Source organism: Manis pentadactyla, chromosome 15, assembly GCF_030020395.1.
Source record: "Manis pentadactyla isolate mManPen7 chromosome 15, mManPen7.hap1, whole genome shotgun sequence".
NCBI classification, from domain to species: Eukaryota; Metazoa; Chordata; class Mammalia; order Pholidota; family Manidae; genus Manis; species Manis pentadactyla.
In genome coordinates this window covers 819051-840203 of record NC_080033.1, presented here as the reverse complement: position 1 = coordinate 840203, position 21153 = coordinate 819051, and the positions used below count along the sequence as shown (strand labels likewise).

Genomic DNA, 21153 nt, shown 5'->3' with positions numbered 1-21153 from the left:
GCTTCAGGACAGCAAGACGCACACTCCAATGGAAGTGGCACAGCCACTGTGGGAGCCCCGGGGAGATGCGTGAGATATGAGGGAGGCCCTGCGGAAGAATGAACCCCAGCGAAAGGGACTTCGACAGGCCAGATTTTGGAAGGTGGGGATGGAGGGCGGGGCATCCCAGGCAAGGGGCTCAGCAGAAGCAAAGGCCTGGATTCCAGAAGGTGAGAAGGTCCTCTGGGAAACACTCAGGCATCTGGAAGCCATTTCTAGATAGCCTCTCAGATCGCATAGGGGAGACTGCCTTCATCTGCTTTACAGATGGGGACATTGCGGGGTTTGGAGGCCGAAAGGGCACCGTAATCAGATCTCTACACCCAGACTGAGCGCTGAAGGACGAGCCTGCTTGTCTTCTGCGGGCCTCCACGTGGCGTGGAGCCTGTGGCCGATCGAAAGGGAACGACACTGCCCATACCCGCCAACACCCCGGCTGCTGGAGAAAGATTACCAGCTCCTCAAAAACGCTAAAGCTGAGCGCGGCCACTGCCGCCCGAGCGGCTCCGCCTCTCGACCCACGTGACATCCCGCCCTGCACAGCCATGGCGGTTTAGGTCCAACGGAAACGATACCCCGATTGGACAGTCAGAAGGAGGCCCGCCTTCTAATGAAGCCTCTCTGCGCACGCGCAAGGTCCTTTGGCCAATGAAGAGCCGAGAAGCTGTCCGTGCACGTCACTTCCTCCGCCCCTGTTTCCAGGGATAAGAAACCCTGCACCGAGAGTTAATTCTTTCTCCGGCGACTGCCGAAGATGGCGGAGGGGCAGGTGGGGTTTTGCGCGTCCCGGTGTGGCATGGGCTGGGCTGGGTCCAGGCTGCAGTGGGGTCCGACTCTTCCCATTTCTCGTGCTTGTGTTTTGCAATTCAAGCTCAATAGTTAAGCAGAACGAGAGGCTTTTAGGTTACGGGGAATTTGCAACGAGGAATAGGAGATACTGGATTTATATCTGGACTGGTTAACATGCGGCACCGTTGCTTCCCGAGGGCACTGGTAGGGACTTCCAGATCTGGAAGAGTTATTTTAAAACTAGGCCTCGTTTCCCGTGATCTCATCCTGGCCTTGGTCAAATTGGGCCCGTGTGTCCCCAGCAATGGGGAACCACGCGGAAAGCGGCCGGAATCTTCGGCGCGATGAAAAGTCAAGGATTGGCCAAAATGGAGGGTCCTTCACCCTCATGCGAGTGCTGATCAGGGTTTCTCTGCAGCTCTGGGTATTTGGTACGAAATCTTTAAGCAGCTAGGAACGAATTGCTCTTCTCTCGTACTTTTGGGGTTGATGGATGTCTGGAAAGCCCGTTGCTGCTAGAAGCAAATGTGTGACTGATAAAAGGCTCCAGGGCCCTGAGACATTATTTTAACCACCTGAGGCCCTTGGGAAGACAGCAGAAGCTTAGGTCTGAGTGCCCTGGTTCTTTGCATAACTCAGAGAGAAGGGAGGGGGTGGCTTTGGAAAGGGTATCCATATGAATTTCATATAATGGATCTGTGACTGAGGAAGGAAAAACCCCAGGATTGGCGCCAGGCAGGTCGTAGAGTTCTCCCAACCTGTGTTCTGCGTTTACGGTGTGCCTGCCACAATTTGCATTGTGTAATTCAGTTAACTTATAACAGTGTTCCCGAGATGTTAACTCTCATCTTACCGATGAGGGAGTTGAAACGTGGAGAGTTGGAGATTTTTGGCCAAACTCACGTTGTCGGGAAGTCTAGCTTTAAATTCTGCCTTCCAACGTCAGGAAGTATATAACAAGCCTTGGTATAAGAGTGGGAACTCTATTCATGGTGAAGAAGCTGAAGATTGGGGTTTGAGGAGTTGGCCCGGGGATGCACAGCAGATCCAGCATGGGCTTTGGCTATTCTACCTTGTCTCATTCTCTCTGAGTTGGTGTTCTTTGCAATAGTTAATGCTAGAAACTAGTTTACATTTGATACCTGCGGAGGGTAAGTTCTAACCTGTAGGGGACATTGTTGCTAGTCCAGTCTTGCTTCAAATCCTACCTTGTCCTCTGCCTTCAGACTTAACGTGGGCATAATAATTGCTGCCTGTCAAGCAGAGACATAAGGGCAGTTCTGTGGTGTCTTAGTCCACTCACATAAATTCTGAGACACTTGCTTTCTTTATTTATAAAGGGAGCCTTGGGTCCTCGTTGCTGGGTCTGCTAGCTGGGTGGGGGGCACCTGGAGTACATGGTGAAACAAGCAGGTAGAAAGCATTAGGTGCCTCTAAGTCCTCTCACCCTGTCTCCAGCAGGTCCTAGTACTCGATGGCCGAGGCCATCTCCTCGGCCGCCTGGCGGCCATCGTGGCCAAACAGGTGCTGCTGGGTAAGTCTGCCCTCTACCCGCTGCAACCCCCTAACATGAGCTCTGACCCAAGGTCAGTGATGAGCAACAATCACCATCTTTCGTTTGAGTCTCACGACCATGAGATCAATCCCATGCACCGCTCTGAGACCTGCTAGCTACTGCCTTCTGTGGACTTGGCCCAGGATAAAATACTCTTTTCTGTTGGGCTAACTCAAGCACAAGTCCAGCTCTGCCAGTTACTGCTCTGTGGCTCGGAGCGAGAGGCCTCCCTGCCGGGGCCTTGGCTTTTGTGCATTGCGGTGAGTTCCATGCAGAGGAGGATCCCCTCGTCCGGGTCCTCGGCAGTAACTGCAAGCAGGTGGTAGTCAGGTGTAGGGAGAGCCCTTCAGTGTTTCCTGATCTTTGCGCCCTTGATTGCCTCACTTTCCTTTCTCTCTAGGCCGAAAGGTGGTGGTTGTGCGCTGTGAGGGCATCAATATTTCTGGCAACTTCTACCGGAATAAGTGTAAGTTAAGGCATAGGAGAAGGGCTGGAGAGATGGCTGTGAGGTGCTTAGGCTTCCTGGGCTCTGAAAACAATCCCCCAAGGAGAAGTCTAGTTTGAGTCCCTGGACAGGCCCCTGGGAGTGTGGGCATGTCCTGGAAGAAGTTAGCATTTGGCTGGGGACTGAGGCCTCACATTCTGCCCTCTCCTTAGTGAAGTACCTGGCCTTTCTTCGCAAGCGGATGAACACCAACCCATCCCGAGGCCCCTACCACTTCCGAGCCCCCAGCCGCATCTTTTGGCGGACTGTGCGAGGTGAGCTGGGCCTTGGGGCTGCAGGTAGTGCCAGGGCGGGTGGCCAGTGATGAGGACTTCTCCCACTGTGTTCGAGTTTCCCAACCATGAGATGACTCCACATGCACTACCATCTGAGGCCACCTGCCTTCCTGCCAGGGTGAGGGTCCTCGTGAGCCCCGCTGAGCAGGCCTGCTGTCCCCCTGCCCACAGGCATGCTGCCCCACAAGACCAAGCGAGGCCAGGCTGCCCTGGACCGCCTCAAGGTGTTTGATGGGATCCCACCACCCTATGACAAGGTGAGCTAGACCAGCCCCCTGCACAGCATCCCCATGCGGGGCGTCTGTGATGATCACCGTTACCTACATTGTTTGACCCTCATGAGAACAGCTCTGGCTGAGACGCCAGCCCAGCCAGCCTTCTTCCCTGTCTGTCTACTCCAGGTCTCTAAGCCCCTCTCCTTCTCTAACAGAAAAAGCGAATGGTGGTTCCCGCTGCCCTCAAGGTTGTGCGGTTGAAGCCCACACGAAAGGTGAGTTCAGGGTTCTGAGTGGGCTAACACAGGGCTCCATGGGGCTCCCGGATCTAGTGGGGATGAGCTTAAGGTCCCCAAGACTGGCAGATGATGGCTTTTTCTCACGATGGTCTGCGGATGCCACTGTGGGCAGTGCCGATAACGCCAATGGCTTAGCTGATGCCAGGAGCCCCTCTACAGCAGGTGTGTCCCCAATTTAAGCTTGCGGAGAGAGCCTTGTTACTCCGTCCCAGGATCTTCTGGAGCTCTCAGCTGCCTTTCATGGCCACTTCGGCCCCATCTGGGCTCCATTTCCTTAGAGCCTCATCTCTTCCCCTCCACCAGTTTGCTTACCTAGGGCGCCTGGCCCATGAGGTTGGCTGGAAGTACCAGGCAGTCACAGCCACCTTGGAGGAGAAGAGAAAGGAGAAGGCCAAGATCCATTATCGGAAGAAAAAACAGCTCATGGTGAGGATGGGGGCAGGGGCTGGGGCTGAGGGGACGCACGCTCCTGGGCAGGGCCTGCTGGGTGATACTTCTTGATAGGATGGTCTTTACCCCGAGGCCCAACCTGGAGTGGAGAGCCGGTCCCTAGGCCGAGGAGGGTCCAAACAGCTACTGACCCATCATCTATCCTCTTAACCCCACAGAGGCTACGGAAACAGGCCGAAAAGAACGTAGAGAAGAAAATTGACAGATACACAGCGGTCCTCAAGACCCACGGACTCCTGGTCTGAGCCCAATAAAATTGACTGTTTATTCATCATGCTTGGCCTGGCCTGCCCTTCCTCCATCGCCGCCCTAGGATGTGGGGGACCCCAGGGGCTGCAGTTGGGGTGCCACCGGCAGCCTGGGGCTTAGGAAGCTGGGAACAGAAGGGGCGCCCAGGTCACTGTTTAGGAAAAGCCTTTTTAAGTTGATACCATTCTCGGAGCTGTGCAGGTAGTTTGCCCATGGTCTGCTGGCTCCTGAGAGTTAAGGGGAAAGTGACTGGACACCAACAGTGCAGTGTCAGTATTCGCCAGTGAGCTGTGGGGCTCGCTGGAGGGGAACCCTACTCTCCTGTATTGTGAGGGGGGTGTCTGCTGAAGTTCCCACAAGGTCAGCTACTATGCTCTGCAGCTGTTGACTGATGCATGTTTGGGGGCAGCAGAGCCCGGTGTCGCATGAGGTGTTCATTGGCGGTATAGACTGGGAAGCCCTTGAGCTTTCCATGTACTTTGTGACCCAAAACTAATAAATTATTTTTAAAGAAATCTGGCGTCTTCGCAGTGTGTGTCAGCTGTGGAGGCAGGCCCAGGGAGCTCGGCCCTTGGCAAGGAAAATTGAGTTAAGTCACTTTACACACATGTTGGATTATAACCTGCCCCTCATGGAAGAATTTTTAAACACTGAGGAACTTCCTGAGACTAATTTGTTTCTCAAAAGGACCATGGCCTCTGGTGCCTGGTGTCAACCCGGGTCTCACTACATGGCAAAGTAGAATTGCCGCCGTCTTTCAAAACCAATCCTTCAGTGTGGGACAAGTGGGCTATTCGAGCATGATGCCATGCCAGGGCATCGGCTTTGTGTGAAGGAGCTTGGACAGCAGGAATCAGATGGGGTACTGATGTTCATAATGCTTTATAAGACCTCAAGGGAACATGAGGTCCACCAGGGGGAGTCCCTGGAAGGCTAAATGGGGCAGTTGGCAGATGCCCACCCTTCAAAGTCACCCCAGTGCCTTTTAACACCTTCCCAGGCAGACCCAGTCCCAATTTTACTGTAGAGGTTTTTAGTCATCTACTAGGTGCCAGATGCAGGATCCCACCCACAGCAATCTTGTTTGACCTATGTAAGCAGATCGGTACTGGAAAGAAAGCTAAGTCACACTGCCCTTGGCATTGGTGGGCAATACTGGAAGTTTTCTTTTTTAGGATTTCAAAATTCAAATGCCTAACGGCGCAGAGAAGGCTAGTCGAATACAATGCAGATTTTACTATAGGTTGTTGGGCAAATGATAATGGACCAAGTCATTCTATGATGTTTAACCTCCCAACTGTCCAGCCTAACCACAGTGGCTTAGTTTTCACGGAATCATCTTAACAAAAGTGTGGGCTCCCTCCCCGTCCTGGACTCCTGCTCGCCAGGGAACTGCCTCCTGCAACCAAAAACGACACAGTTTAAATCTTCAGTTTAAGAAAACTGCGGGTCAAAACAGCACAATATAATCCCACCAAAAGCTTGATCCCTTAAAAATAAATTTAGCTTTATAAAAAAGTAAAACTTCCCACTGCAAAGGACACTATTAAGATGAAGACATGAACTCAATGTTAGTCACAGGGATGATCACAGGATACAGTCGATTCTGTCGTGTCTATGTTGACAGTAACTACACTAATGGGGTAAGGATTTAGTCATGTAGATAACTTGAATCACTGTGTTGTATATTTTAAACCAATATGCTACTGTATATTCAACTATACTTCAATTTGAAAAAAAAAGACAAGCCAAAGACTGGGAGGAAATATCTGCAAACCATTTCTTGAAGGATTTGTAATCCAAATACGCACTTTTTCAATTCTCGAAATTCAATAAGGAGACAACCAAGTAAAAACTGGCAGAAATTTGAATGGACATTTCACCAACGGGGATAATACAAATGGCCAATAAGCATGTGAGATGATGCTCAACATCACTGGCCATCAGAATGCAAATGAATTCTCGGGTCATACCCTTAATCCTTCCTGTACGACAAATACAGGGAATCAGAACCTCTGGGCCAAAGGTAGGTACAGTTTCAAAGCTCCAGTTCCATCTTGCCTGGCAGCGTACAGGGAGGGTCTTATTTTAACAGGCATTTCTTTGCTCACTGGGGAGGGTGGCTTTCCCCTGGTCTATTACTAGCCTTTGCATTTCTGTTGTGAAATGCTGGTAAATATATCTGTGAAATCTGCCAGGGGCAGGGAAGTATTCCCTCAAGTTTATTACTGGACACCAAGGGTGCAAATACTGCAGGTCAAAAAATCAATGTGATGGGTTGTAACCAGCCTAACAATCATAATGAAATTGACTAGAAATGAAAAAAGTCAGTGTATTGCAGAAAGGTAAGGGAAGAGTTAAAAATTAGAAAGTGAGAGGAAACCAGGGAGGGAGGAAGAGAGGGGGAGAGAGAACTGTGGTCATAAATGTAGAATCTATTTCTTACTGTGGGTTCTGATCACAAACATTTAAAAGCTGTGGACCTAAACATCTCTAAGTGGCCCCCACCCCGAGAGTGAAGCAGTATCTCTTTGCTTTTCCGTTATCATCAAAATCTCACCAGCTACTCAGAGCAATTTGCAAAACAATGAGCATTTGAAAAACCAGAGAGGAAACCAAACCTAATCTCACCAACTGGAGAATCAAACCTAATCTCACCGACTGGAGATGCAAACCACCAGGAGAGTCATGCAATTTCCCACCAGGCTTTTTTTCTAAGTAACTTTTGTACCTGGTTTAGCACACATTGTAGGTAACAACTGTGGGTCCTACTTTTATTTTTTTTTTTAACTAAATATAAATCCTTTCCAACTCGTTCAAAACTCTGGAAATTATTTACTCAAAAAATAAATGATAAAGCTACTATAAGGCCACTAGGGGTAATACATAGAAGGTTCTAAAATAAAAAATGGAAAGTCTCTTCCTCTTAGTGCTATCCCCACAGGGGCTGAAGCAACTAAAATAAAAAAATGTGTCATTCAAAATTCCCAAAGCTGTTAGGTGTAAAAGAAATCTAAATAATTAAATTTTCAATGATTTTTTTGTAAGTTGGTGGCATTTATCTCTCTGAAATTATTACAACTTGAAGACACCACATACATATTTATAAATGCACAGGCTTCTGTCTGTAACAGAACTGTCCGGCAGAACTTTCTGCACTGAAAAAAGGTTCTAAATGTTCACTGTCCCCATATGCAAGCCGCTAGCCTTGCTTGTGAGCTACTGAGCACTTGAAATCTGAAAAGTGAGGAACTGAATCTTATATTTTATTCAATTTAAATGTAAATAACCGCCTGTAACTATTGGCTGTTATTGGACTAGAGCAGTCCACAATACTTAAAAAGATAAGAGTTCACAATTAAATCACCTAATAAGCTTTAAAAAAAAAATGCAGTCATCCCACAGATTGTCAATAAATATAGATTGGGTCACGCTATGTGCCTCTTGTTTTGCAATTTGCTTTATCCACGTGTAAATTCGGCTGAGAACAGTGAAAGGGTATCTCGCCGCGACCCTCCTTACCCGGAACGACTCAGGAGACAGGGGCCCACGCAAGAGACTTTATTATCTGAAGGAGAGAGTGGCTGCCCCAGACGGGGGTGGGGAGAGAGGGAGCAGCAGAGAGAGCAGGGGGACGCAGAAAGAGAGAGAGAGAGAGAGAGAGAGCGGGGAGAGCAGGGGGACAGGGGGACAGAGAGACAGAGACAAAGAGACAGAGACAGAGAGGGCAGCAGCATGGTGCCTTTTATTGTGGCGGATCCGCTCAGCCTGTTGCCTTGGGGGAGGGCCGGGATGTTAGAGATAAAGCGGGGTAAGCCCAGGCAAGCCCCAGGGAAGCCCAGGCATAATTCTCACCGGCTTATGTGCTTGGGACCATGGGGCAAATGGAGGATAAATTACTATATTCTTACAAACAGAACAGTCTGGAAAGCACATTGGAAGCTGGTAACAGATGATAACGGTTGCTTCTGGAGAGGGAAATGGCATGGGTGTCTGGGAAGAAGAGTGAGAGAGTAATCTTTCCCATCTACTTTTTGTACTTTTTGAATGCTGTACCACATGCATGAAAAACACCTATTCTGAAGTAATTATAAATTTAAAAAAGGAAAAGTGAACTCGTGCTGGCCATCTTTTCATTTCCAGATTGATCAACCTACTTCATGTCCATATCCCATGGTGGGGCTGCATGGTTTGTCCATCCGCCTATTGGTGGGCATTTTGGCATAGCTCATTCTCCTCCATTCATTCATTTGGTCAGTTATTCAACAAACAGGAATTGAGCACCTACTAAGTGGCAGTTGCCAGAAGCCCTGGAGAATGAAGCAAAAATTTCTGCTCCCATTCCAGTGGGGAAGTAGATACAAAGCAGAAATAAGAATACACAAGCAAGTTAAATCCAGCCAGTTAGCAATGGTATCCAGGAAACCTCACACTCTTATTAACAGGGGGGTCACCGGGTGGAGGGCATGGGAGGTTCCACGGGAGCCTGGGAGGTGAGGCACTGGAACAACGCATTCAATGTGGACGGGAAAGCAAGTTAAAAAGTCCCAAGGCATGGGAGAATCTACATGCTCTAGAAACAGCAAGGAAGGAGGGAAGGGGGGCGGTGTTCAGGTGCAGGAATGTAAAATAAAGATGAGCTCATCTCAGAGAGTAGAAGCGTTTAAATATGGCCTGGGCACCACCGCCTATGCTACAACATAAGCACACAAATTGAAAGCGAGCGTTTGGACACTGGGACGGCAATACACCAAGGTATTTCTATGCCAGGTGAACGTGAAAAAAAATTTAAACCTGGGCCTTGTCGTTTTTGTTTACAATTTAGTTTTCCTACTAATTCCTTGTTATTGTCTTTTACGAGAACATTGGTCCATGACAAGTTGCAAATTTTAAAAATGGGTCCTTCATCACGGATCGGGAAACAACAATTCAGAGGTTTGCTGGAGCACACAGGAAAAGTCCTCACCAGACTGAGGTGAAAAAAGAAAAACAGCTCGTGTTTTCTTCCAGCACTTTTATGGTTTCATCCCCTCCCCCCACCCTCCCCCCAATTAATCTCTGCTCATCAAAAATTAGTTTTGGCATAAAGGAGGAGGTGGGGATCCAACTTAATTTTTTTCCATACAGCCACATAATTGTGCTAACACAAAATCATTGAAAGTACTATATATTCCCTCTGGATTTTAACTGCGTCTTGCATTATATGCTAAATTCTCAAAGAGTTGCATCTGTTTTTGGACTTCCTAGGAGGTATACTTTAAATATTTACACTGGAAAAATGAGCTTTTAATGTTTACATAATATTTGCTTAAATATTTACATTGAAGAAATCAACTTCTTTTTAAAATTGTTTAACATATCCACACAAATAAAATATACTAGGATTTATTTTTAAATGACTAATTCACAGGCAGTTTGGAGCAGAGTTAAATACAGTTTAAGTGTGTATGTCGATTATCAAGTCAGTGTATCTTTGTATGCTGAATTGGGACAAAATAGAAAAAGCCTAAATTTGAAGTCTTTGGTGCATCTGAGGTCTCAGCTACAGAGCTGGGAAAACATTGGAGGGAAGGGCGTAGTGTCTTTCTGGGTTTTAGTTTGTAGCTTTATTACCCATGAGTATTTCTAGGTTTGACACCTTCCCCACCTGCTGTACAATTTAAGAGGCCATTCACCCAAGAGGAAAGAGTTTAGGCCTCAGATACTTCTGGGCTTATTTCCTGATTGCTTTGGCTGAATGTGTGACCCTGAGAGGTGACCCCTCCTCCCTGAGGCTCAGCCTCCACTTCTGTAAAATGGGGTAATAGCAGTAACTCCTATGAAGTGGGAGAAGCTGAACATGCCTTTTAGAGAAAGGGAATAACAGTGGACAAGGTAACACTCAAATAAATTAGACCAAGACTTAACTAAGGGAGGAGGCATGAGACACCTATCGGTGCCAAGGTCTGGAGTTTGAAATCTTGCAACAAGGTTCACGTCAGCTAGGGTATGGACAGCTATCAGGGTAGGCTTGAGACATTGGGCTGTTGTCACCATTGTGTGGCACAGGACCAGGTACACAATAGGTGCTCAGTAAGTGTGAGCTAAATATAAAGAAGGATTCAAGGATTTTTTTTTTAAGTAAGTTAAGAACTTTGGAGTCAGACAGCCCAGGTTAAATTCCCACCTGTGCCTCTCATTTTCTGCAAAACCTGGATCAACTGTGCCTCAGTTTCCCTATCTACAAAATGGGAATAACAACAGGAACATCTGTGGATAAAATGAGAGTTCCTGTGGCCAGGATTCTCACCTGGTCCTGGTTGACTAGTTCACTGCACAGCCATTGGCAAGCAATACATGGCTGTTGACTCTATATAAAGAGCTCCACGCAGTGCTCTGGGAGCGACATGGTGGCAGGACTGCAGGCTGCAGGCGAGCAGAGCCGAGGTTGGAGTGATGGCAGTGCAGAGGACAGAGACCCAGAGGGTGGCTACGTGGGACAGCTGTGCAGAGAGGCTGTGTGGGACGGCTGTGCGGCCAGAGGGGCCCAGAGGCAGAGACCGGCTTGCTGCATGCAGACTCGCTCTCAGTAAATGGGATTCAAGTGACTGACCTGGAAATAAAGTTGGGTATAACCCTTTCACCCCAATAACGTTTTGCTGTCAATTTCTTTGGTCACTGAATCCATAGCGAACGTGCCCAGGGCGGAAACCCACTGGCAAGACAACATCCTTTTAGAGTGTTAGCACAATGCCTGGCACATGGCAATTGCTTTGTGGGATTTTGTTTTCTAAGAATTTATAAAACAGTAATTAGTATCTGAAAGGAAGGACCGACACACAGCAGCAATTCACCGGAGAGTTCCACTTTATTGGGGAAAAGTACTAGGTTATATAGGGAGGGACATAAACTGATTGAGGTGTCACTTCAACGGGACTGGTGGCTATTGGCCAGGTGCTGGGATTGGTGGGGGGGAGGGCGAGAGGTAATTGGGCCTCGGGTGGCGCCGGCGGGAACCGAAGACCCGGAAGAGAAGCAGGAAGTTCGGCATCTTACGGGTGGGGGCCCTTCAGTATCCAGTGATAGATCTGCACTGCCCAACGAGATAGCCTTTAGTTCCGTGTGGCTATTCAAATCTAAATCTAGTAAAATTAAAGTAAAAAATCCAGGTCCTCAATCTCACTCACATTTCCAGTGCCAGCGGCCACGGTGTTGGGCAAATACTGACATTTCCATCACAGCGGAAAGTTCTACCGGACCCCGCTGTTCATAGAAAATCAGCGAAAGGGCTTTTTTTTTTTTTTCTCCAAACCATTTCTTGGGATGCGACAGAGACGACAACTTCCATTAAACTTCAAAAAACTCAAAGGCAGCACCCACACCGGCAAACAAGGCGGCAGCGCTGCGCATGCTCCGCAGGCCTTCCGGGTGTCCGCCCCGCAAAAAGATGGCCGTCCCTACATCCTGCACGGACAGAACCACGCGGTCCCCCCGAACACAGCATGAACCTACGCCCCGCAGAAAGATGACCACCTCGCTGTAACTCTCGCGACAACGTAAGTGAGGCTCAAAGGTCGGCCGCGCCTTCACAACGTGAACTGGGGCGACCAGTGCCATGATAGCTTGCCTTTCGCGAGTGTTCCCCCGGGCCCGCCTCTCTGCCCTTCACCATTATGGCGGCGTCGGTGCAGTCTCCGGGTCGCGAACTTGGTTAGAGCTGCCCGTCAATCACAGTCGCGCCCAAGGCACCGCCCAAAACCGTGCTGTCACGCCCCCTTCGTCACTTCCTCTCTAGCCCCTGTGCAGTCGATAAGGAAACCCGGGCGCCGCCGCAACTTTCTTTTTTTCAGGCGGCCGGAAAGATGGCGGACATTCAGGTACGGGCTCGGGGCTGGTGCCAAGGCTGCGGGACCCACTTTGGGCTTCAGGGGCGTGTCCTGGAGAGCGAGATCCCGCGCTCCAGTTTGGGGGCTAATTCCGGGTGCCCTCCATTTCCAGGGGATTAATTCGGGCATTGGGTGAGTGTGCGTTAATCCAGATTAGCGCCTTTTAGAGCCTGGGGCCCCGCACTTGGGGTTTAATAGAGGTCCAAGCCTCTTAAGAGTTCTCTTCTAAAAACTAAAGACTTACGGGGTGATTTTCTGGAAGCTTTGGGCTTTAGGGTTAATGCTGTGAGAACTGAGTCCTAAGGGTTAATTCAGGGAGCCTGTTATTTTGGTACTTAATTTGAAGTCGCGTATTTTAGATAAAGAGTGAGTCCTGGGTGGGTGTCCTTGCGTCTTGGAGACTAGTCCTTGGTGAAAGGCGTCCTGGGTGTTAAAGGGATGATTCTGTATTTCTGGGTTTTAAGGGGTGAATTCTGCAGGCTGTGGGAGGTGTTTTTGAGAATAAATGCTGAAGTAACCTCAAGTTCAAAGTTGAGTCTGAATTGGAGATGAAATTGGGATGAGAGTGTTTTAGAAGGTAATTCTGGGATACTGACCCTTGCCAGCGTTTGGGGAGTAAGTGCTAGAGAGGATTGGGGTATAGGGATTCCTAGGAAGGTTTCCAGGCCAGGTAGCAGCCTGCTCCAGGCCTGTGGTGCTCACCAGCTTTCTCCTCCCTGTAGACTGAGCGCGCCTACCAAAAGCAGCCAACCATCTTTCAAAATAAGAAGAGGGTTCTGCTTGGAGAAACTGGCAAAGAGAAACTCCCCCGATATTACAAGAACATCGGTCTGGGTTTCAAGACACCCAAGGAGGTATGGGGACCCTTAAAAGAAAGACTGAGACTTCTGTGTCCCAGCATGTGTGTTCAAGCCCAGATGCCCTGCCTACATCTGAGTGACTGCTCTTGGGGCTGCTGGGAATTGTAGTTTATGTCCCTGAGGTTACACCCCCTATTCTTTTCAGGAACTGCTAATTCAGAGCTCATTGCCGTGTATGTCTTTATCTTTCCAGGCCATTGAGGGCACCTACATTGACAAGAAATGTCCCTTTACTGGTAATGTGTCCATCCGAGGGCGGATCTTGTCTGGTGAGTGAGAATCTCTGGGGACATGGGCTCAGATTCCCAGGACTGAGGGAGGAGGGGCTGGTGATGTCTGTTTTTACAATGGTTGTCACATGCCCACCACGTACACTGCTGAGAAAGCCACTTGGCACAGCTAATACCAGAAGTGGGGCCTCTTGGGAACCCTGCTCGGCATTCCGGATTCCCAGCATGCCCTGAGCTGCCCATAGCTCACTCTCCCAGGGGCCTGACCCACAGTCTTCCCCCTGCCACCCCACCCCAGGCGTAGTGACCAAGATGAAAATGCAGAGGACCATTGTCATCCGCCGGGACTACCTCCACTACATCCGAAAATACAACCGCTTTGAGAAGCGCCACAAGAACATGTCTGTGCACCTGTCCCCCTGCTTCAGGTGAGCACAGTAGACCCCCACATAGCCCAGGCGAGCCACCCTCCCAAGGCAGAGAGGAGGTGGGTGGTCTACACCTGAGTCTCAGTGAGACAAGGGACCTGACCTGGGTGTTAATTGGATGCCTTGGCTGCTGTGTGGAGGTATTTCAGTATTTCAGTGTCGCATGAGGAGGCTCTGAGAGCTTCCAGCTCTCTCTAAAAGGGCGATGAAGAGTGGGTATCTTTTGTCCTGAGAGGTCCCTGGAAGGGTCTCTGGACAGCATTGAGCCTGGTGCCCAGCACATCACCAAGGCCTGGATGGAACTGGAAATGGGAGCTTGCTCGGGCCTTCGTGGAGCCAAATCGGAGAGGCCTCAACCTGGTGACAACAAAAGAAACTCTTAGGGGTATCCTCCCAACCCCTATGACACGGCCACTACCCACCTCCACAGGGACGTCCAGATTGGCGACATTGTCACGGTGGGCGAGTGCCGGCCCCTGAGCAAGACCGTGCGCTTCAACGTGCTCAAGGTCACCAAGGCCGCTGGCACCAAGAAGCAATTCCAGAAGTTCTGAGACCGGACACCTGCCCACTGCCCCAAACAAAATAAAGTTATTTTCCCACTGTTGAGCTAGGCTTGAGGCATCTGCTTCCTTGCTGGAGAGAGAGGCTGCCCCTGAGAATTGAGCAGGTTGACATGAAAGATGGGGATCTTTTTCATCCTCTGGGGGCAGAGGGGGGTCAAATCCTGCCTCCTGTCCTCATTGCTAGGCAAGGACAAAACCCATGTAAAGGTGCTGCCCCTCTCGGGGTCGTCTGTTGGTTCTCACCTTCTTCTGGTGTGGGAATAAATCAGGTCGTCTACCTGGTGGTGGCAGCCCCACCTTGCAGTCTCTGGGGAGGAAGTGAGTGAGGGCGGAGGCCCTGGGTCTTTGAGACTCTGCTTTAGTCCCTTTCTGGCCTTGGGGAGGGGGAGGAAGAAGCAGCTACTGTCGGCCTTGCTTGGGGGTTGGGTGGGCTTAGGTTCACAGCTTCCTGGCTCTGAACTGGGAGGATCTTGACTTCAGACTGGGCCTCTCTGTCTCCCCTAACAGTGAAAAAGTGAGACGGGCTCCCCTATGTGGGACCCACTGTCCCCTCCTAAGTGAGTGAACTCTCTTGAGCAGGCAGGTCCTCTGCCCGGAGTCCTGGTGAGTAGCTGAGTTCCAGGTCTCAGGTTAGAGTGACTCCCTTTGCCTCAAAATCCAAGTAAGGAAATAGGTTTTGATGGCAAGTTGCACAGCGAGGCCAGAACCAGCCTGGATCCCAGCTTAATGCAGGGTCGGGTCTAAGCTGTTAAATAGGCAGCCTCTGGGGGTGGGGCTGAAGGGTAGGGACAGACTGGCTGGGGGCCTCAGGTGAAAAACAAATTCTAAGAAATGGTTGAACAACTTAAGGGAAAGATTTCTGACAGGGTCGCACAGAAAAACAGACCAGGGAGAGGTTAACAGTCGACTACACAAAGGCATTCTTTTAGAAGCTGAGAAAAATGGGAAAAGGGAGAGGGACTGTAAATGAGATACAAAGGTAAGTAGAGGCTCAGGATAGAGGGCTCAGCTGGGCTCAGCTGGACTCCAAAGGGACACAGACCACAGGTAGGGATAGGCTGTCAGGACACAAGCAGGGGGACCTCGAGCATCACACCAGGATGACAGGCATGGGGTCAGAGAGGAAGGTCAGGACTTCAGGGACCAGAGATGGAGCAATCCTCACCCAAGCCACAGCCGGGAAGAGATGGACACAGCAAGGAGATGTTGGAGTTGCCCCAGTAACTTCACCACGTGGGGCCTGGTGCTGCTGGGGTCCTCAGGTCCCTGCCCCCCATGCCTGTACCAGGGACTGAGGCCCAGCACTGGTACAAGGGTTGGGAGACAGGGCCATGAGGAGAGGAGCCACTGCTGCTTCCAGGGACACCGCCTCTGGTCCGGTCCAGGGGCTCCTTTTTACTCAGCGGGGGCAAGGGGCGTTGGTTCCTGCCAGAGGAAGTGGGGCCGCATCAAAGAGGGCAGGAAGGGGCAGGGACGGGCAGAAGGGGGTACCGCCCAGAGCTCCAGCCTGCAAGCCTGACCCAGCCCAAGGTGGAGGGGTTAGAGACCCTGAGGGAGGGGCCAGGAGGTATCTGAGGCTGCCAGGCCCCCCCACAGCAGGTGTTTCCGTTTGGGGTGGGGCTGCAGTGTTTACAACAACAGCCCAGCTCCCCTGTTTCCTCCCAGCGGTCGTTGGGGCGTCTCCTTGGCACCCCAGTGCATCAGGCTGCGGGTGGAGCCTGTGTTTGGTGTGCACTGGGGGTGGCTGCCCAGGCCTGGTGGGTCAGGTCTCAGAGAACAAGGGGAAAGACCCTCGGGGCTGCACCAGTTCTCTCCTCTGAAGAGGGATCATGACTGACAACTAAAAGATGACAGTTCTGGGTCTGGGTCACAGCCTCAGCGTTCCTTTGCCCTCTGCCTGCCTCGCTCCCTCCTTCCCTCAGCCTGCCAGGCCCCACCACACTGGCTCACTACTCTGCGCCTTTGCACTGGTGTGCCCTCTGCCTGGAAGGTTCTGAGCCCGGCTTTCCACCTGGCTCTGTCCCTCATTGCCTTACTCTCTCCTCACCAACCTCTTTCCAAGTGACAAACCCTCCAGCCCTCCCATCCCTGCTTTATCATCCTACACAGAGAGGCCAGACGGGTGCATTGCATATTTGTGTGTTTATTGTACAAATCCTGCATGATACTGCATGGATGTTTGTTTACCTGTTGACTACTGGAATGCAAACTCAATGCACGGGGATCTCTGCATCCACAGTGACTGGACAAGCTCTAATTCCTCCATACTTGTTCAGTGAGTGAATGAATGAACTTAAAGGTAAATCCCTACATTCTCACAGGATGGGTTTGATCTCTAGGTCTCAAGGCACAGAATAACTGGCAGCAGAGACTAGGAGCAGAAACCCCAAAAATGTAAGCATCAGGGCTGCAGGCTCCTTTCCGAATTCTAGCCCTGACACTCGTTAGCTGCATGACCTTGAGCAGATGACCTCCCCGCAAACCACAGAGCCTCAGTTCCCCAATTGTAAAACAGGGAAAATTGCCTCCCTGCCTTACTCGGGGGATGAAATACGCTCGTGTTGTTAGTTAATGGGGTAACTAGTTTTGGTAAGTGACACTTAGGGAAGAGATTATGCCGCAGCCCTGACCCTATGATTAGAGAAAGGCCCAGTGGTATCTTGGTATAGGTATAGCAGGCCCTGGGGCCTTTCAGGTGGGCCCAAGGACGAGTCTTTGGCAGCTGGCCCCAGAGGTATTGTATGGCTGTGGAATCCTGGGTCTATTACAGCAAGCCCTGGTGGTTTGGCATGGGATCTTCATTCTATTTTAGCATGCTTCTGGAATATTCTGTTGCATGCCTCTTATAGGAAGCTCCAGTGGCATTGCTATTCACAGGGAAATCAGATCCACACACAGTTTTACAGCAGGGTCCTGCCTGGGCTTATGATGACAGCACGAGTTGGGCCTGTTATACAAAAACAGCAGATTTGGGTGGTATCATAACGTAGCATGGCCCTGCACTTATCATAAGGCCACGAAAATACTCCATTACAAGCACACTGGTAATCGTTACAGCCCCTGTGGTGGTCTATTTTGGCAGGACCTAATGATTAGGGGTTACAGTGGGACCCTGGGGTCCTATAATAGGCACTGTTCCAATACCTGGGTTTTATCATACTGGGCCCATGGATATTTGCATAGCAGGCACCCAAGGTCTCTGAGTGGAGTACAGGGAAATTTAATTGTAGCTTCTGTGTGTGTGTGTGTGTGTGTGTGTGTGTGCAGCCCCACTGCCATGTTTTAGCCATGTCCTAGCCCATCATGGAAGAACCCTAGGGTCTAACATTATAGTAGGTCCCAGCTGTTTTACATATTAAAACAGACCTACAGTATAGATTCTGCTCGAACATTCTAGCAGGACACTAAAGCCATTCTAGAAGAGTTTTAGGGGTGTATCAAATCAGCCCAGGATTATTCATTACCGTCATTCATTCTGCAACTGTTTATTGTGCTGACCCCTGAGGATGCAAAAGTGAGCAAGGTAGGTCCAGGGGCTGGCGTGGGAGGGCTTCCTCTCCAGTGTGACCCCTGGAACCTTAGCAGCAGCCGGGGAAGGGGGCGGTGCATTAAGGGGAACAGGTATTACTACCACGCCCTACTATATGTCCCACGTCAAACCTTTGTTTTGCTGAAGCCTCTCTACTGAGGTAAGCACAGTTATCCCCATTTTGCAGATGAAGAAACCCAGTCTCAGAGAAGACAACCCACAAAAGGCTTTGAACTCATATGTGATTGTCTCCTGGGGTCAGTAGGGGGCAGTATGGCGTAGGTGCAGAGAGGAGGGGCGGCTATTGAGGTGGCAATTTAAGCACAACTCAGCTGCCAGGGGCTATTTATAGTACACAGACCCCAGGGGCCAAGGCACTTCAAGGGTGAGCTTGCCCTGCAGTCTGCGCGGTTGTTCAGAAGGCACCGATGCTTTTGTTCAACGCTCTGCTTGGACCGGCTTGAAATTGAAACAAGGGGCATTTTCATTTGGCACTGGGCCACACTCATCATGTAACCCAAACCGGTCCTGCCACGGTTTCTCTTCCTTTATAACAGGCCCCTGGGGACATAGCAGGACCCCAGGGGGTCTGAGGGCACAGGTAGGGATCATTAGAGCGGGACCCTGGGGATATGATAGGAGACAGCAGATGCTATAATGGCCCCTGAAGACAGCAGGAGCCCAGGGCACCTAGAAGAAATTGGGCACCAGTGGGCACCCAGACATCTTGAGGTTTTTCTTTTGTAGCAGAAAAGAGGAACATGACGGGGAATGTTCAGGCAGAGCTCTGAGAGGCCTCATTGCTAAACTCTGGGGCCATTATAACAGGAAGGAGAGGAGATGAGAATGGAGATGTTCTAGCAGGCACAAGGGAGGCACCGTCTGTGACTGGTAGGCTGGATAATGGTCCCCTGAAGATATCTGTGCCCTAGCCCCCCAAAACCTGTGAGTATGTAACCTTATGATAAAAGGGATTTTGCAGGATGATTAAATTCAGAATCTTGAGATGGAGAGATGATTCTGGATTATCCAGGTGGAATCAATGTAATTACAAGAGTCCTCATAAGAGGGAGGTGGGAGGTTCACAGTCAGAGATGTAAGGATGGATTCGTCGCTCAGAGAGGAGACAGGGTGCTGTACTGTCGGCTCTGAAGCTGGAGGAAGGGGCTTGAACGCAGGCGGCCTCTAGAAGCCGGAAAAGGCAAGGGAACGGATTCTCCTCTAGAGGCTCCAGTAAGAACCAGCCCTGCAAACCATTTCAGATGACCATCTTCTACAAGTGTAATATCACAAATCTGTGTGCTTTTGAGCCACTGAGTCTGTTTGGTTATTGGTTACAGATGCAGCAGGAAACCTAACAGAGTAACCTAAGACCACTGTGGAGGCCACTGAAACAAGATCCTGGGACACGTGGGTAAAAGCCTGCGGGAATTTTCCCAGAGCCTCTTGGGCGCTTTGATGGTCCTGGGAGATGCAGAAGAGCAGGCCCTTGGAATGTTTCACCAGGACCCTGAAGACTTCATATTCATAGTAGGGCTAAGAGGCACTCAAATAGGGTCCTGCAAGGCCCAGGGAGTTTAGAGAGGACACCCCAAGGCCATTTTGGTGAAGCCTCCAGGCCACGTGAGGGAAGAGTGCACCTGTCTTAGTAGGATCCAGGGCAGAGTGTTGTAGAGCCTGGGAACACTTTATCAAAGCACTTTTGTTGGGACCCAGTGGGTATTATAGGGTCCTGAGAGGCTGAAGTGACAGTTGAAAGGACAGTATAACAGGACCAAGAAGATCTAGAGGAGATCCCCGGAGATGGGTGAAGCAGGTGCTGAAGGACAGGTGAATGAGATGTGAGCATTACGGAGGGACCTGGACCTCTGGGAAAGCTGGGGCAGTGTGCTAGGGTCCCAGGAGCGTGGTATCAGGACTTGGCCTCAGGGCGCTAGTGGTCCTAGCACAGGCTTCTGAAGACATTATCTCTGGGTGTCAGCATACTCTCAGGAGACCCAAGAAACATGTGGGCCTGCGATTACCAGAGACCCAGGGCAGGGTAGGGGCCTCTGGTAATGATCCCATAGGACTCCAGGGGCACCAGCGTAAAAGTTACTTATTACAGCAGAGCCATGAAGGGTGCTCTGGGGCTCCAGCGGCAGTGTGGCCGGGCGCTGGGTGAGGCCATGGGGTCTTAGGACCATCTTATTGGGCCGACAGGCCTCAGAGTGGGACTAGAGGAACATCATCCTAGGAGTCAGGGAGAAATTATATAAGTTCTGGGGTGTCTTATTAAAGTAGGGCCCCCAAGTGTCTTAACATAGGGCATCAGTGGGACCCCAGGGTGATAATTTCAAGCTCAAGTACCTGGGGTCATTGTCACAAGACATTGCTCACTTTATATCAGGGTCTAAGGAACATGACAGTAGGCCTTTAAAATGAGAGCCCAGGGGCTGATGGGATGGTGCCTTAGAACAAAGCCAGAACCCACGGGACACAGAGTGGACGACTAGGCAAGAGCTAAGGGTGCTCTAGTAGGACTTGTGAGACATGGAAGCAGGACCTTCAGCATCATTCTAGCAGGACCCAGGGAGAATAATGAAAACAACCAGAGGTTCCTCATTGCATTGAACAGAGTAACCATCTGTAATGGTTAGTTTCATGGGTCAATGTGGCTGGGCCACTGGGCCCACATGTTTGGTCTGATGTTACTCTGGCTGTTTCTGTAAGAGTGTCCTTGGGTGAGATTTACACCAAAATCACTGGACTTTGAGTAAAGCAGACGGCCCTCCATAATGTGGGGGAGCCACATCCAATCAGTTGAAGGCCTGAACAGAAGAAAAATGACTCCTAGCAAGAGGGAATTGTGCCAGCAGACCACCTCTGACGATCTGATCTGCAAGATCAGCTAGTCCTGGTTCTCCAGCTTGCTTGCCTTTGGACTTGAACAGCAGCTCTTTCCTGAATCCTCAGCCTGTTAACCACCCCTATCAGATCTGGGGCTTGCCAAGCTTCCACAATCATATGAACCAATTCCTTAAAACAAGTCTCTTTATGTATATGGATCCACACATCCTGTCAGCTCTGTTCCTTTAGAGAACCCCGACCTAGTAATTCTATTCTTGGGTATATACCTAAAAGAACTGAATATGGCTGTTCAAAAAAAACTTGTACGAAAATGTTCATAGTGTCATTATTCATCAGAGCCAAAACATAGAAATTACTCAAATGACCATCAGCTGATCAGTGGGTAAACCAAATGTCATATGTGATATGATGGACTATTACTCAGCCATGGAAAGAAATGAAACAGATAC

General features: G+C 50.1%; 2 protein-coding genes and 5 non-coding genes across 8 annotated transcripts; all 7 read left to right on the top strand.

Annotated features, from left to right (window-relative positions):
* The first annotated feature begins 724 nt into the window (after positions 1–724).
* RPL13A (ribosomal protein L13a) lies at positions 725–4401 on the top strand. Of its 2 annotated transcripts, none has more exons than XM_036885424.2 (8): positions 725–808; positions 2290–2362; positions 2784–2849; positions 3041–3142; positions 3335–3420; positions 3594–3653; positions 3981–4103; positions 4286–4401. In XM_036885424.2, the coding sequence occupies exons 1-8, from the start codon at positions 794–796 to the stop codon at positions 4370–4372; spliced, it is 612 nt and encodes a 203-aa protein (XP_036741319.1). In that variant the 5' UTR covers positions 725–793; the 3' UTR covers positions 4373–4401. The 2 variants fall into 2 exon arrangements, with proteins under 2 accessions (XP_036741319.1, XP_036741318.1); XM_036885423.2 differs by having other exon boundaries at positions 738–808; positions 2287–2362.
* On the top strand, positions 2412–2495 carry LOC118912678 (small nucleolar RNA Z195/SNORD33/SNORD32 family). Its single transcript, XR_005024868.1, has one exon. It is a non-coding gene; the product is annotated as a small nucleolar RNA Z195/SNORD33/SNORD32 family (small nucleolar RNA).
* On the top strand, positions 3182–3265 carry LOC118912677 (small nucleolar RNA Z195/SNORD33/SNORD32 family). Its single transcript, XR_005024867.1, has one exon. It is a non-coding gene; the product is annotated as a small nucleolar RNA Z195/SNORD33/SNORD32 family (small nucleolar RNA).
* Positions 3459–3528, top strand: LOC118912679 (small nucleolar RNA SNORD34). The gene has a single exon (XR_005024869.2). It is a non-coding gene; the product is annotated as a small nucleolar RNA SNORD34 (small nucleolar RNA).
* Positions 3739–3825, top strand: LOC118912671 (small nucleolar RNA SNORD35). Its single transcript, XR_005024863.1, has one exon. It is a non-coding gene; the product is annotated as a small nucleolar RNA SNORD35 (small nucleolar RNA).
* A 7684-nt stretch (positions 4402–12085) lies between the features above and the next one.
* Positions 12086–14607, top strand: RPS11 (ribosomal protein S11). Its single transcript, XM_036885425.2, has 5 exons — positions 12086–12232; positions 12964–13095; positions 13295–13370; positions 13630–13759; positions 14190–14607. Exons 1-5 carry the CDS (start codon positions 12218–12220, stop codon positions 14311–14313), a joined length of 477 nt encoding a protein of 158 aa, XP_036741320.1. The 5' UTR covers positions 12086–12217; the 3' UTR covers positions 14314–14607.
* On the top strand, positions 13426–13513 carry LOC118912673 (small nucleolar RNA SNORD35). The gene has a single exon (XR_005024864.2). It is a non-coding gene; the product is annotated as a small nucleolar RNA SNORD35 (small nucleolar RNA).
* Positions 14608–21153: the final 6546 nt, after the last annotated feature.